Source organism: Nyctereutes procyonoides, unplaced genomic scaffold, assembly GCF_905146905.1.
Source record: "Nyctereutes procyonoides isolate TBG_1078 unplaced genomic scaffold, NYPRO_anot_genome, whole genome shotgun sequence".
NCBI lineage: Eukaryota > Metazoa > Chordata > Mammalia > Carnivora > Canidae > Nyctereutes > Nyctereutes procyonoides.
In genome coordinates, this window is record NW_026575135.1 from 21,760,640 (window position 1) to 21,775,727 (window position 15,088).

Consider the following 15,088-nt stretch of genomic DNA (forward strand, 5'->3'; position numbering starts at 1 on the left):
TATTAAAAAAAATGTTTATTTAAATTCAATTTAGTTAACATATACTGTATTATTAGTTTCATGGGTAGAATTTAGTGATTCATCAGTTGCATATAACACCTAGTGCTCATTACATCATGTGTCCTCCTTAATGCCCATCACCCAGTTACCCAATTCCCTCACCCCCATCCCTCCAGCAACCTTCAGTTTGTTTCCTATAGTTAAGAGTTTCTTATGGTTTGCCTCCGTCTCTGTTTTCATCTTATTTTTCCCTCTCTTCCCCTATGTTCATCTATTTTGTTTCTTAAATTCCACATACGAGTGATATCATATGGTATTTGTCTTTCTCTGACGTATTTTGCTCAGCATACTGTCTAGTTTCATCCATGTCCTTGCAAACGGCAAGAGTTCATTCTTTTTGATGGCTGAGTAATATTCCATTATATATATATATATATATATATATATATATATATATATATATGCCACATCTTCTTTATCCATTCATCTGTCAATGAATGGACATCTGGTCTCTTTCCATAGTTTGGCCATTGTGGGCATTGCTGCTAAAAACATTGGGGTGCAGGTGCCCCTTCAAATCAGTATGTTTATATCTTTTGGATAAATACTTAGTAGTGCTACTGCTGGGTGATAGGGTAGTTCTATTTTTAACTGTTTGAGGAAACTGCGTACTGTTTTCCAGAGTAGCTGTACCAGCTGGCCAGAAGGAAACTGGTAAGAAGTTTCCCCTTTCTCTGCATTCTCACCAATGTCTGTTGTTTCCTGAGTTGTTAACTTTTTAGCCTTCTGACCAGTATGAGGTGGTATCTCATTGTGGTTTTGATTTGTATTTTCCTGATGCTGAGTGATGTTGAATATTTTCATGTGTATTGGCCATTTGTATGTCTTCTTGGGAGAAATGGCTGTTCATGTTATCTGCCCATTTCTTGACTGGATTTTTTGGTTTTTGGGTGTTGAATTTGATAAGTTCTTTATAGGTTTTGGACACTAGCCCTTTATCTGATAAGACATTTGTGAATATCTTCTCCTATTCCACAGGTTGCCTTTTAGTTTTGTCATCTGTTTGCTTTTGCTGTGCAAAAGCTTTTTATCTTGAAGTCCCAGTAGTTCCATTTTTTTGCTTTTGTTTCCTTTGCCTTTGGAGACATGTCTAGCAAGAAGTTGCTTCGGCTGAAGTTGGAGAGGTTGCTGCCAGTGTTCTCTAGGATTTTGATGGATTCTGGTCTCACATTTAGGTCTTTCATCCATTTTGAGTTTATTTTTGTGTATGGTGTAAGAAAGTGGTCCAGTTTCATTCTTCTGCATGTGGCTGTCCAATTTTCCCAGCACCATTTCTTGAAGAAACTTTTTTCCACTGGATATTCTTTCTTGCGTTGTCAAAGATTAGTTGACCACAGAGTTGAGGGTCCGTTTCTGGGTTCTCTATTCTGTTCCATTGTTCTGCATGTCTGTTTCTGGGCCAATACCGTACTGTCCTGATGATCACAGCTTTGTAATACAGCTTGAAGACCAGAATTGTGATGTCTCCAGCTTTGATTTTCTTTTCAACATTCCTTGGCTATTCAGAGTCTCTTGTGGTTCCATAGAAGTTTTAGGATTGTTTTTTCCAGCTCCGTGAAAAATGCTGATCGTATTTTGATACGGATTGCATTGAATGTGTTGATTGCTCTGGGTGCTTCACATTTTTTGAAACCTTTTATTTGGAGCATACACTGAAAATTCTTATATATTTTGATAAATTACCTCATCATTATCAATCTACCTCTGGTAATATTCCTTCCTGTGAAATCTACTTTGTCTGATATTAATGTAGTCATTATAGCTTGCTTTCTTTTGATTTGTATTAATAGATTTATCTAATTTCCACACTTTAACTTTTTTTCCCCTTGTTTCAGCAACATAGGATGTTGCTATTTCATAGCAGAATGCCATTTGGCCTCTACGTTTCACAGAATTACAGCCTATTGGCATAAAACTTGATTTTGAGGGGTACCTGGGTGGCTCAAATGTCAGCCTTCAGCTCAGGTCATGAGCCCAGGGTCCTGGGATTGAGCCCCACGTTGGGATCCCCACTCAGCAGGGAGCCTGGTTCTCCCTCTCCCTCTGACCCTCTCCTCTGCTTGTGCTCTCTCTCAAAGAAATAAATAAAATCTTAAAAAACTAATAAATTAAAAAACCCTTGATTTTGTTATATTTTGAAGGTTATGTATATTGAGTAGTATAGAAATATATAAGACGAAATGTGTACCTTTTGCTTTATTGCAACATTGTTCACACTATTCCCCTTGTGACTGAATGCTCTGTTAAATATAAAAATACAAACTTCATGTGAACAATGTATGACCTTAGATAAGTTACTTGACTCCATTTTCTCCTCTGTAAAATGGGAATAGTAATAGTATCTCCCTCATACAATGGTTGTGAAGATGAATGAACTAAAACATGTAAAGTGCTTAGAGCAGTCCTTTTTTTTTAAGATTAATTTATTTATTTTAGAGAGAGAGAGAGAGACAGCATGTGCAAGAGTCAGGGGTGAGGGGCAGAGGGAGACAGAAACTTAAGCAGACAGGGCTCAATCTGATGACCCTGAGTTCAAGGCTCTGAGATGATAATCTGAGCTGAAGCCGAGAGTCAGACGCTCAACCTACTGTGCCTCCCAGGAGCCCCAGAACCATTCTTTTTTTCTCTTTCTTTCTTTCTTTCTTTCTTTCTTCTTTCTTTCTTTCTTTCTTTCTTTCTTTCTTTCTTTCTTTCTTTCTTTCTCTTTCTTTCTTTTCTTTCTTTCTTTCTTTCTTTCTTCTTTCTTTCTTTCTTTCTTTCCTTCTTTCTTTCTTTTTTTTTTAAGATTTTATTTGGGTGCATGGGTGGCTCAGAGGTTGAGCATCTGCCTTCTGCTCAGGGCGTGATCCCAGAGTACCAGGATTGAGTTCCACATCAGGTTCTCTGCATGGAGCCTGCTTTTCCCTCTGCCTGTGTCTCTGCCTCTCTCTGTGTCTTTTAAGATTTTATTTATTTATTCATGAGAGAGAGGGAGAGAGAGAGAGGCAGAGACACAGGCAGAGGGAGAAGCAGGCTCCCTATGGGGAGCCCGATGTGGGACTTGATCCCAGGGCCCTGGGATCACGCCCTGAGTAGAAGGCAGATGCTCAACCACTAAGTGACCCAGGTGTCCCCCGCAGAATCACTCTTGACACAGAATAAGTACTATAGAAATGTTTACCACTACTTCGTTCTGTAACTTCTAGTCAATCTGTTTCATCACATTAAAAATGGGCAGCTGTAGTTGACAAGATGTAGTTGGGTGTTTCTTTTTATCCAGGCTGACAGAATCTGCTTTTTAATTTGTGTTAAAGACCACTTAAACATGATAACTTTATTTTCCAATTTCTAGGTAACAAATACAAAAATTGATCCCAATAGTAGGCCTAAAGTAAACCATGATAAATTCCTGAAAGTAGAACCATTTAGTTAAATTTTCTGAGCATGATGTAATAAAACTAAAACTTAGTAACAAAAGGTTAACTGAAAAATTTTGAACCATTTATAAATTTTTTAAAGGCTCCTCCTAGAGCAGTGAAAGGCAAAATCAAAGCAGATGTTCAGAGATGAATGACAATGAGAATACTAACTATAGTGTTTAAGAATGTGGGGCATGGACATGAAGTCATGTGGCCCTCGTCCAAGTTCTGGCTTTGCTGCCCAGTGACTGTGATTCGGATCCAGGTGTTGATATAAAGATAGTAATACTTAGAGGATTTTTTCCTGATTACATGAGATGACATTTAGCACTTTTTATTTTTTATTTATTTTATTTTATTATTTTATTTATTTATTTATTTTATTTATTTTATTTTATTTTATTTTATATTTTATATTTTATTTATGATAGACAGAGAGAGAGAGAGAGAGAGAGAGAGAGAGAGAGAGAGAGAGAGGCAGAGATACAGGCAAAGGGAGGAGCAGGCTCCCTGCAAGGAGCCTGACGTGGGACTAGATCCGGGTCTCCAGGATCACGCCCTGGGCGGAAGGTGGCGCTAAACCACTGAGCCACCCAAGCTGCCCGATTTAGCACTTTTTAAATGTCACTGTTTATACCGTGTGTAACATTTTCCAATCACAATTTAGATATGTAAAAAGGGAACTCTGTTTCTCTGTGTAGATCAAGTCCAAATTCAAGTGATGGCAGAAAACTTAAGCTTGAACAGTGAAGGAAACTTAGTCACATCTACTGTAGTCTCTTGTGGATTAATACTCAACCAATCCAGAATCTTTCCTGGTTCTCTCCACATTTCTGGGTCAACTTCTCCAGACTCAGATTCTTGGCAGGAGCATCTGTTTGGTGGAGCCAGGGTCTCATACCTTCACACAAGTTTTCAGAAAGAAAATAGAGAAATGAATGTCTACCCCCTTGCAGCTTCTGTAGTTAGGTACAAGATCTTTCACACTCAGATATAGACTTCTCCACAAACTGAGCAGCCTAAACTCAGCAAATGTCGACCAGATCTCCCTTTTCAGAAAAAGGCATTTTGTTTTTGTCCTAAAATCTCTTTCCCCAATATGTGCCTCATCCCATGACTCAGCCCTTCTCATTCTAAGCTCTTACATTGTTATCAAGTCTTCCCCGTATTTTAAGATTCAAACTATGCTTTAAGCCCTACAGGCTTTGGCTCTTGTTCTGCAGAGGTTTTTAGAACAAAAACTTCACTGTAGTAGCTCAATGGGTAGAAAGCCATAGAAACTAGAAATTAAAAACCTTGGCAGAAAAATCTCCTTATTTTATCCTGTTATACTCTCTTTATTACTGTTGTTAGAAAATATATGGGATGCAGCCAAAGTTATACTTAAAGGAAAATACACAGTATAATAATATGAGCAAAAGCTTTTAGTTAGACTTAGGTTCAAAATGTCCCTGCTCTGCTACTTACCAGCCTTGGAGAAATTCTTTAATCTCAAGGCTTAATTGCATCAACTATAAATAGTGTTAATAATATTACAGTTTATCTTTGAACAACGTGGTAGTTAGAGGCACTGGCCATCCCCATGCAGTCAAAAATCTGTGTATAACTTTTGATGCTTTGAAAACTTAACTAATAGCCTACCATTGGCCAGAAGTCTTACTAATAACATAGTCGATTAACACACATTTTATATATCATGTACTATATACTGTAAGGTAAGCTGGAAAAGAGAAAATATTATTAAGAAAATCATAAAGAGAAAATACAGGGCAGCCTGGATGGCTCAGCGGTTTAGCGCTGCCTTTGGCCCAGGGCGTGATCCTGGAGACCCGGAACCAAATCCCACGTCTGGCTCCCTGCATGGAGCCTGCTTCCCCTCTGCCTGTGTCTCTGCCTCTCTCTGTCTCTCTCTCTGTCTCTCTCTCTCTGTGTCTCTTATGAATAAATAAGAAAAATCTTAAAAAAAAAAAGAAGAGAAAATACATTTATTGTACTCTTCCTTATTTATATATAAAAAAAATCCATGTGTAAGAGAATCCACTCAGTTCAAACCTGTGTTGTTCAAGGTCAACTGTATTTGCTCCATAGAGGGGTTGTGAGAATTGTGTGAGATAATTCCTTTAAAGCACTTAGTACTATGCCTGTGTAAAAGGAATCCTTGGACAATCTGGAGAAAGTGGTCCAAGAAACTTTTGGTCATTCTTGGCCACTTGTCACATGACTATTCTTCCAGTAGGAACTGTCAATAGAAGAGTATAATGCACAAGGCTCAGGCTGTGTTGGTCCAATGAGATAATAGATGTAAGATGTAACTGAGCATGGAGTGTCTTCTTAGATTTTATATTTTGCTGATTTGCAGGATAGTATTCCTGATAACATACAGACCAAGTTGATCTCTCAATGCTCCAAATGAGAAAGAAAAGCTGTTGTTAGATGACATCACTGTCAATGTTGGATAAGAGGAAAGTAGGAAGGTAGAAGGGAGAGAAATAGTCACCACATCATATCCATAGAGCTAAATGGTAGATGAGCCTCTTATTGTCCTCCCTTCCTAGGAGAGAGACCTCATCTGAAAACCAGTAAGAAGAGAAACTTCACCATCAAAGGGTGAAGAAAAAATATATAGTGACTTACTATTACTTAATCCTTTGAAAATAAAGGGACTTTAAGGAAAATCCCTTCTTACTGATAATCTGTATTGTTATAGATTGAATGCTTGTGTCCCTCTAAAATTTGTATGTTGAAATCTAGTCTCCAGTGTGACAGTATTTGGAGATGGGCCTTTGGACGATCTTAGGTCATGAGGTGGGACATCCTCATGAATGGGACTTGTGCCCTTGTAAGAGAACTGAGAGAGTTCCCTCTTCCCTTCTGCCATGTGAACATAAAACTAGAAGTCAGACTGAACTCAGAAGAGGGCCCTTCTCAGAACTCAACCTACTAGCATCCTGATCTTAGACTTCCAGCACCCAGAACTGTGAGAAATAGGTTTCTGTTGTTTATAAGCCACCCAGTTGATGGTAGGTTGTTAGAGCAGCCCAAGCTGACTTAACCATGTTTCTTAGAATTTTGAACCTTACATTTACTAAGTTATAGAAACAATCTATTACCTAATTTGGGGTCTGGAAAGAGAAGGCTATCCCTTGATCTTTGATTTAAAAATGCCCCTAAGATGGCCTGAAATATGGCTGATGCTCAATAAATTTTAAATATTATTATACTATTTATTTTAAAAATATTTTATTTACTTATTTAATGTATATATAGAGAGGCAGCGAGTGAGAGGGCAGGGAGAGGGAGAGAGGGAATCTCAAGAACACTCCACATTGAACATGGAGCCCGACTTGGGGCTCCATCCCAGGACTCTGAGATGATGACCTGAGCCAAAACCAAGAGTCAGACACTTAACCTACTGTGCTACCCAGGTGCCCCATATACTTATTTTAAAAGAAAAAAAAAAAATAAACTAAGCATTGGATGAAAGGAATTAGACAAATTACAAAAAATAAAGAAAAGAACCATAAATATTGAACTATAGTTAGTGAATGAATGAGGAAATGTTTGGGGGCAAAATGTATTGATGATTGCAACTTACTTTGAAACACAAAAAAATAAGATGGATAGAAAGATGAATAAATAGTGATAAAGCAAATATACTAAAACATTTATTGTAGAACCTCAATGGCGAATATACGGATTTTCAGTTTCAAGTTGTCTATAAGGTTGAAATCTTCCATAATAAAGTATTTAAAAATTGAGTAAATAAATTAATATAGTTAACAGAAAATTATGTATTAGAAAACAGAAAAAGAGCAGAATTGAAAAATACATCCTAGAGCTGGAAAGCATAGAAAATAGATAAAACTCTACAAAATCAAATCAATAAAAAAGTCTAAAGTTGGAGAGAAATATCAAATGTACTACATTAGTAATAAAAGAAAACAGGATATAATCTCTTTTCAGGAGTGTTCAGATGGATAAAATTGTCAACTCTCCACTAGTAGTTTTTCTGGATTGGGCAATTACAAATTTTTTATTTTTATTTCATTTTTAAGATTTTATTTATTTATTTATTTACGAGAGACAGAGAGAGAGAGAGAGAGAGAGAGAGAGGCAGAGACACAGACAGAGGGAGAAGCAGGCTCCATGCAGGAAGCCCGATGTGGGACTTGATCCCAGGACTTCAGGATCATGCCCTGGGCCAAAGGCAGACGCTAAACAGCTGAGCCACCCAGGGATCCCCGGAAATTACAAATTACTAAGATTTATTTAAAAGAGAAAAAAATGGGATGCCTGGGTGGCTCAGTGGTTGAGTGCCTATCTGGCTCAGAGTGTGATCCTGAGGTCTGAGACTGAGTCCCGTATCGGGCTCCCTGCATAGAGCCTGCTACTCTCTCTACCTGTGTCTCTGCCTCGCTCTGTGTCTCTCATGAATGAATGGATAAAATCTTTAAAAAAAAAAAGAAAAAAATCTAAAAGAACCAATATAGCCATTTGTAAAAATGGAAAATAATATTGCTTACTCAAATAGAGATGGACCCAGAATAGATTTGCAGCCAAGTTCTGTCAAACCTTTGAGAGACAGATGATTCTTATACCTTTTATATATTCTAAGGCATAGAAAACCCACCCTGTTCATTTAATGGAGCTAGAATGATCTTGATTCCATAATTTGAAAAGTATAGCAAATACAAAAAAATGTAGTGCAACATCACTTATGAAAATAAATGCTAGAGTCATCAAATTGAATCTAGTAGTGTATTATTTGAATAATACATTATGCACAAATAAAATTTATTTCAAGGGTATAAGGATGGTTTCACATTAAGAAATATATTCAGTTTATATTATTAAGTCAAAGGAAAACATAAACAGAGGCTAAATGAGTCTTTGATACAATTCAGTATTCATTACTGAGTTTTTTTTTTAAACCCTCCCAATAAAGTATAGCCCCCTGAAACAAACAGTAAGACTTGTCATACTTGAACATGTCATGCTTAACAGTAAAATAATGGATATTCCCATTAAAGTCAAGGACATAATTAGGTTTCCAGCTATCATCACTGTTATTCGACTTGGTTCTGGGAGTTCTAACCAATACCAGGGTAACAGAAAGATGTAAGAAGCATGGATATTGGAAGGGAGAGAGAAGAAGCTATAAGCTTCCTCCTGGAAAAACCTAAGAAAAGCCGTTAAATTAATATAAAATTTAAAAAATAATAGCCAGAACCAAAAAATACTTTAAAAAAATCAATAGGGGGCGCTTGGGTGGCTCAGTCTGTTAAGCATTGACTTTTTTTTTTTTTAAGATTTTATTTATTTATTCATGAGAGACACACACACACACAGAGAGAGAGAGAGAGAGAGAGAGGGAGGCACAGACACAGGCAGAGGGAGAAGCAGGCTCCATGCAGGGAGCCCGACGTGGGACTCAATCCCAGGTCTGCAGGATCAGGCCCTGGGCTGAAGGCAGCGCTAAACTGCTGAGCCCCCGGGCTACCCCAAGCATTGACTCTTTTTTTTTTTTTTTTTTTTTTAATTTTTTTCCAAGCATTGACTCTTGATTTTGGCTCAGGTCATCATCTCAGGGTCCTGAGATTGAGCCCAATGCAGGCTCTGCACTCAGTGGGGAGGCTGCTTGAGGTTCTCTCTCTCTCCCTCTTTCCCTAGCTCTGCTGGCACTCTCTGTCTTGTGCATGCTGTCTCTCAAATCAATAAATAGCTTTTTTACATAGCATCAATAACCAGTTTGTGTCATGGGGGCAAGTTAAGAATAGGAATCAAAGTAGCACTGCATTTTGGAAGCACTCCAAAATGCTTAGGTATAGATTCCAAAATGCTTAGGTATAGATTCATTTCCTTAGACACATGACCACATGCATTTTGAGGATCGCATCCCTTCCTCACAAGAACAGCCTGTGCTTTTAGCAACAAAACAAATGCTCACTCTTCCAGAGGGGTGTTTGCTCCTTGAGGTTGCTTGCTGGTGGGGCAGGCGAGCTGGATCCAGAGCGCCCACCTCCCACACTACCCCAGCCCAGCCTAGGGTCTCAAGCGCTGCTGAGAGGAGGTATTTGTGTAAGGAAGGTGCAGAGCGCTTGGGAGCCCTTGGAAGTGTCCTTCCTCAGGGAGGGTGGGGAGTCTCTGAGCTGGGGAGAGATGCTGGGAGAGGAACCGGGAGGTGAGCAGCGTCAAGAAGGAAGGAACATGTAGGGGGACACCTCCAGAAGATGAAGCCGAGAGGCCTTCCCCACCGTGGGTGCGGTGCTGGAACAAGTGGGCAGATGCTGCCACACTTCCTCCTCCTCTGACTTGGCATTGCCCTAAGCTACTGTGCTGGTATCTTCTTTTTGCTCCACTTCCTTCCCTAAATTGGCTCAGCTGGGCCCTCCCTCAGGGAGGCTGAGCAGCACAGGGGCTCCCTTGCTCCCTTGTCCTCAGGTTTCTGACTGGGTTCAGCAATGGATGGATGTCCGGGTGGAGGAAATGGTGGTCCCTGTAGGGCTCTCCTTGTGTCCTGGTAACCAGCCCACCGCTTTGGGTATAGGGGCCCTATAGCCCCATGTTACAGCTGGCACCCTCATTCTCCCTGCAGTTTCTTACACTCTGCTCCCCACTTTGTAAATAGTCCCTTTATCAAGCTTTCCTCAAATGATCCTAATTGGGGGGGGTGGGGAGCCACCTGTTTCCCTGCTGGGCCAGGGCCAACATGAAAGCTTAACTGCTGGCTCAGGAAAGCAACTACTCACATCTCCAGCAGAGTTCAGTGCCAGCTTGGTAGGAGGAAGGCAGGGGAGGTGGTACTCAGGGAGAGGTAGCATGTTATCTGATTAACCTAGTTAAGCCAAGTTCTAGCCAAGATGGGGCTTCCCCTCTGGCAGGAAAGGGCCAAACTAGCAGAGACAGTAGAGACATCCCAAATATGAAAGCCTGTTCTGAACTGCCCCTCACAGGGCTGTGATGTAACCACCTCTGCCCCCATGTGGACAGAGGAGGGTCCTGTCCCAATTAGGTAGAGATCTTAGTACAGAGAAGGATTATGCAATCACTGGTAGAGGCAGGGAGAGGAAGGAGCTTTGTGGGTAGCTTTTTCCTTTGTTTATATTTCCAGGTATTTTGGGGGGATGCAAATGTTATTTTTTATAATGAGAAAATAATACAGTACACTTCATTTTGGAAAAATGAAAGTGTTTGGAGTTGGGGGTAGGGGTGCAGCATGCTTCTCCCTATGAAGGTTTCCTGCCTTACCATTGCCTCCTACCAGCCTCATTTCCTGAGAAACTACTCGACCTTTGACTTGCACGTACTCTTTGTGCACATTTTGCTGTGGGTCATTGAGAGAACAAGACAAAAATCACTGCATAAACCGTCAAAAGTGCTGGAGAGCTGTTATCAGTTACTCTCATGGTTTCTATTGCTCCTTGGACTTGTCTCTCTGACCCCACCTAGTGTGCCTGCCTTGTCAGTCTGACCTGACATTGAACCTAGTTCACTCTGCGCCCCCGCCCCCCCATGTCCACCCTTGTGGAGCTCTCCTACATGGCTGGTTCCATCCCTGAGCAGCACATATCCTGCCCCCTTGTGCCAGGAAAGCCTAGACCTGGCCTCAGGCCTTGGCCTTACCCTGACTCGCTGTGTGACCCTTGGATGGTATTTCTGCTCTCTGAGCCTGTTTCTCTCTATGTACAAAGTAGAAATCTACCTCCCAGCCCCAAGATTGCTGGACTGGGGAAAGGAACTTCCTGGGAATGATGCCTCTGCTGTCCCTTCCTCAGCTGGCTGGACTCACAACTCAAGCCACTTCCATAGCTAGGCGACAGGGGGAGAGGAGTATTCCAGAGCACGGCCTTCTGTCCCTTTGAGAAATAGAGCAGCCCAGGGCTGAGGGAAAACCATTAAATCAAATGAAGGAAAATAAAATGTCTTCTAGGGATTTTGTGCCAAGGCCATCAGCAATGCTGGCAGGCTTAACTTTTTTGCCTGGTGGCTGAGGCTAAATCTGGAGAATGGAGGCTAGGCCTGGGGTGGGAGGCAGGGGGGGCTGGCACCTGGCCTGGCTCAGTGAATGTTTCTTCAGTAGAGTCCAGGATGTTCACAGGATGAAGAAAGCACAGTCTGATAACGAGATCAGTGGATGATCTCAAATCAAAGGTCTCCCCGGAGCTGAAGTCTGATGCACACCAGAGCTATGGAGGTCAGCTGGGATAGCCGGGAGGGCGAGGGCAGAGACCCTGGATGCCATTCTGGCCTGACAGTTGAGGCCAGCACATCCGATCTGCCTGATACCTCCCCTTCCTAACTTGTTGGCTCCACTCTTGTGTCACGGGGACTCACACAGACTCTCCCGCTTCTGTACTTTTGCTCAAACTGTACCTGTTACCAAGAATGCATCTCTAAAGACATCTGGCAAAGCCTTCCTATCAGGCCCTGCTCAAACCAAACCATATCTAAGAAGCCTCTGTCTTCTTTCTCTCCTCCTCCTAACTCCTCCCAAGGCATGCTGTTTGTACAATTAGATTATCCACTCCTGTGGTGTATGAGTAAACCGTAACCAATGGCAGTGCCACTCAGGAGATCTTTGCTGACCACCCTTCTAACCAGAAACAAATGTCCCAAAGCTTGTTTTGAAGATGGCCTAGTGACTGTGACTGGTGCCAATAGTGATACTATGCCAAGCTCACCAACTCACTGAGAAGTGAGCCTAGGCTAGAGGAGGCCAAAGAGGTCTTTGTGTTGGATGCGGGGTTGAAATTTTAAAATAAGCAGGGAAGAGGCCTGAGAAATGAAATGAGGCTGGTTAGATAACTTGAGGTAAGACTGAAGATACAGAGGCAATGTTGATATGGAGTTCTACTACCTAGCACAGCTGAGGGCAGTTACTAGAAAAGTAAAACTGTTTTCATGTTTATACCCTAACAAGCTGAGACTGCCAAAAAACCTGGTTTTATCTTGAAGCAAATGCTGTTGCTGGCCTTTGCCTTCTTACTGATCTTCCTGGACTTTGACTCGGCTTAGGCAGCAGTGTACAGACCCTGACTAGCTACAGTCATGCTGCTCTCCTTGGCCAGTTGTCTAGGGTTGGGAATATGACCTGATCCTGGCCCAGGAGGCACAAGAGACAACTGCTGAAGGATTTCTGAGAAGTATTTTTCTTACTCATAAGAGGCACTGGTGAAGGTACTTATGATTCTGGTCTTTCTTCTTGCTCATAAGGCTGTGCTTAAAGCTTAGCTTAGAGCTGAGACAACCACCAGGAAACCATGGCAGAGCTGTGATCTCTACCATGGACACAAAATGAGGATGTGGTGGCATGAGTGACATACATTTGCTATCCCTGTGCTATAGAAAACTGGTGACTTTGGAGAGATCAACCATTTAGTGTCGCCCAGTGACAAGACTTAAGCTCGGGTCCTCTGTCCTGGAGCCCTTGGGAAAGTGCCTGATAGAGCTGGTTCTGAAGTGAGGCATCCAGAAGTAAGCAGCATCTTCCTCAAGTTGGCCTGCTTCTTTTTGCACTAATGGATTTAAATTTTCTGCACTCATCACAGACTCTCCTTTTTGTTCCCATTTTTGTTCTTGTTTTAACAATTATTATTAGTCACTTTGAATAATTCCCTTTCTTAGTAGGTCAGCTTTCAGAGTACCTCCTTGGTTGTTACTGGGCTCTGGTGACTCTAGGTGTGTTCCTGGCCCAAGGGCGAGGCATTGCTCTGTGTTCACAGGTTGAACTGGTTTATGGCTCATGGCTTGTTAGAAAGACACTCTCCAGAGGACATATCAGAAGGCTTCTTCTAGGAAAAGGATTATTTCCTGAGAGAAATCCATTCTATCAGGTTGAGGTGGGACCAGAGCTCACCTACATTTCCTTCTCTGCCACAGAGGTGGGCATGTGATCCAGGCTGGACCTATGACTCTCTTGGGATCCGTTCCTGTCCAATTATTTTCTGTAGCCTGGACAGGGAGCTATTTCATTTGTTTTTCTGGTATCTTGGTTTCATTACCTATGGCCATTGAAACCTCTGGATCTTTCTCTGGAAACTACTTTTCATGTGGTTATCTCACATTCTAAATTATCCTCCTACAGACCCCCCTCATCCTGAACTTCCAGGTCCTCCCTGCTAAAATTATGGGGGTGCAAGAACGTCACTTCTTTCCTCCCACAGCCCAAGTTGTCTCCTACAGAATCCCGATTCAAGGCCTCTACCAGCTTGGCACACTCAGCCTTTAGCAGAATGCTAGAGAGCTAACCAGCGGGGGCTCCATCCTACACTGGTGCTGGAAAGCCACCGACAATCATACACATGGCAGGCAGGGTGTGTTCGTCATAGCAACATGCAAGTGAGGCAAATTATCTCCCCAAACTGCCCTGACCTGGGATTGTTTTGCCCCTTACTATCTTCAGAGTTCTCACAGTTGTATCATGAGAGCAGGAGCGACCTGTAGAGCTTTCTCTCCTTTAATATTTCCCTTCCCCTAAACCAAAGCACCTCTCTCATTCCTCTAGTTCCTTCTCAGACCACAAAACTACTGATTTTCTGATAAAAAAAAATTTAGTCAGTCCTGGCTATTCTGATGAGAAACAACCTCCATGGTGGACTATATTATTGTTCCAAATACTCATGGTGCCTCCCCCAGCTCCATCCTTGCTGGCTCCCCTACACCACCCCCCAAACCCACAAAGGATTATACCTCCCTACCTTTTGAACTCATGAGTGGCCATGTGACTTGCTTGGGACAGTAAGATGTAAGCAGAAACAAGAGAGTCACTTCTAAGCAGAGACCTAAGGGACAGCTGTGGTTCTGTCTCTTCCCCTCATCCTTTTGTTGTTGTTTTGCTTTTTGGCTTAAACAACAGATACTTATTTTCTCAAAGATCTGAAGGCTGGGGCAGCCCTGGTGGCGCAGCAGTTTGGTGCCGCCTGCCGCCTGGGGTGTGATCCTGAAGACCCGGGATCAAGTCCCACATTGGGCTCCCTGCATGGAGCCTGCTTCTCCCTCTCCCTGTGTCTCTGCCTCTCTCTCTGTGTGTCTATGAATAAATAAATAAAATCTTAAAAAAAAAAAAAAGATCTGAAGGCTGGAAGTCCAAGATCAGGATGTCAGCAGGGTCGGTTTCCTCTGAGGCCTCTCTCCTTAACTTGTAGATGGCTACTATCTTGATTTGTCCTCATGTGGTCTTTCCTCTGCGCACACACATATCTCGGGCACAATGTTCCTGGTACCACCATGCCAGGGCTCGGGGGTATGCTCTTCACCTGATTTTGTACATAGGGCTGACTGAAGATGGTGATTTCAGCGAAGTCTCCAGAGTTAAGTATGTCCACTATCAGCGGGACCTGGCTCATCCTCTCCATTTTCAGAATTATGACTTGGTCTGGGCTGAAGATCAAGTCAGCCAGCCATGCCTTCAGAAAATGCACCAACGGGTCTCCTAGTTCCTGCACAGGAATGCAGCACAGCTGGATGTGAATCCATGATGTGGTGGAAGTGGTGACCTCAGCAGCCTATCCGGGATCTGGGCAGGGGTCCATCGTCAGCCTGGGCCTTAGCGCCACCTGTGCTGTCGACCATGCTAGCACCGGCAGCCCAAGAGCAAGCTCTGAGTAGCTCCCCCAGAACTCCAGGCTCTT

At 42.2% G+C, this 15,088-nt stretch overlaps 1 protein-coding gene across 1 annotated transcript in view; it reads right to left on the reverse strand.

Annotated features, from left to right (window-relative positions):
* Window positions 1–2,826: 2,826 nt before the first annotated feature.
* RECK (reversion inducing cysteine rich protein with kazal motifs) overlaps window positions 2,827–15,088 on the reverse strand; it is an 86,388-nt gene continuing 74,126 nt past the window's right edge. Inside the window, exon 22 of the mRNA XM_055302250.1 lies at window positions 2,827–4,359. Coding sequence (XP_055158225.1) covers window positions 4,354–4,359 — 6 coding nt within the window. The 3' untranslated portion in view covers window positions 2,827–4,353. The remainder of the gene's footprint in view (window positions 4,360–15,088) is intronic.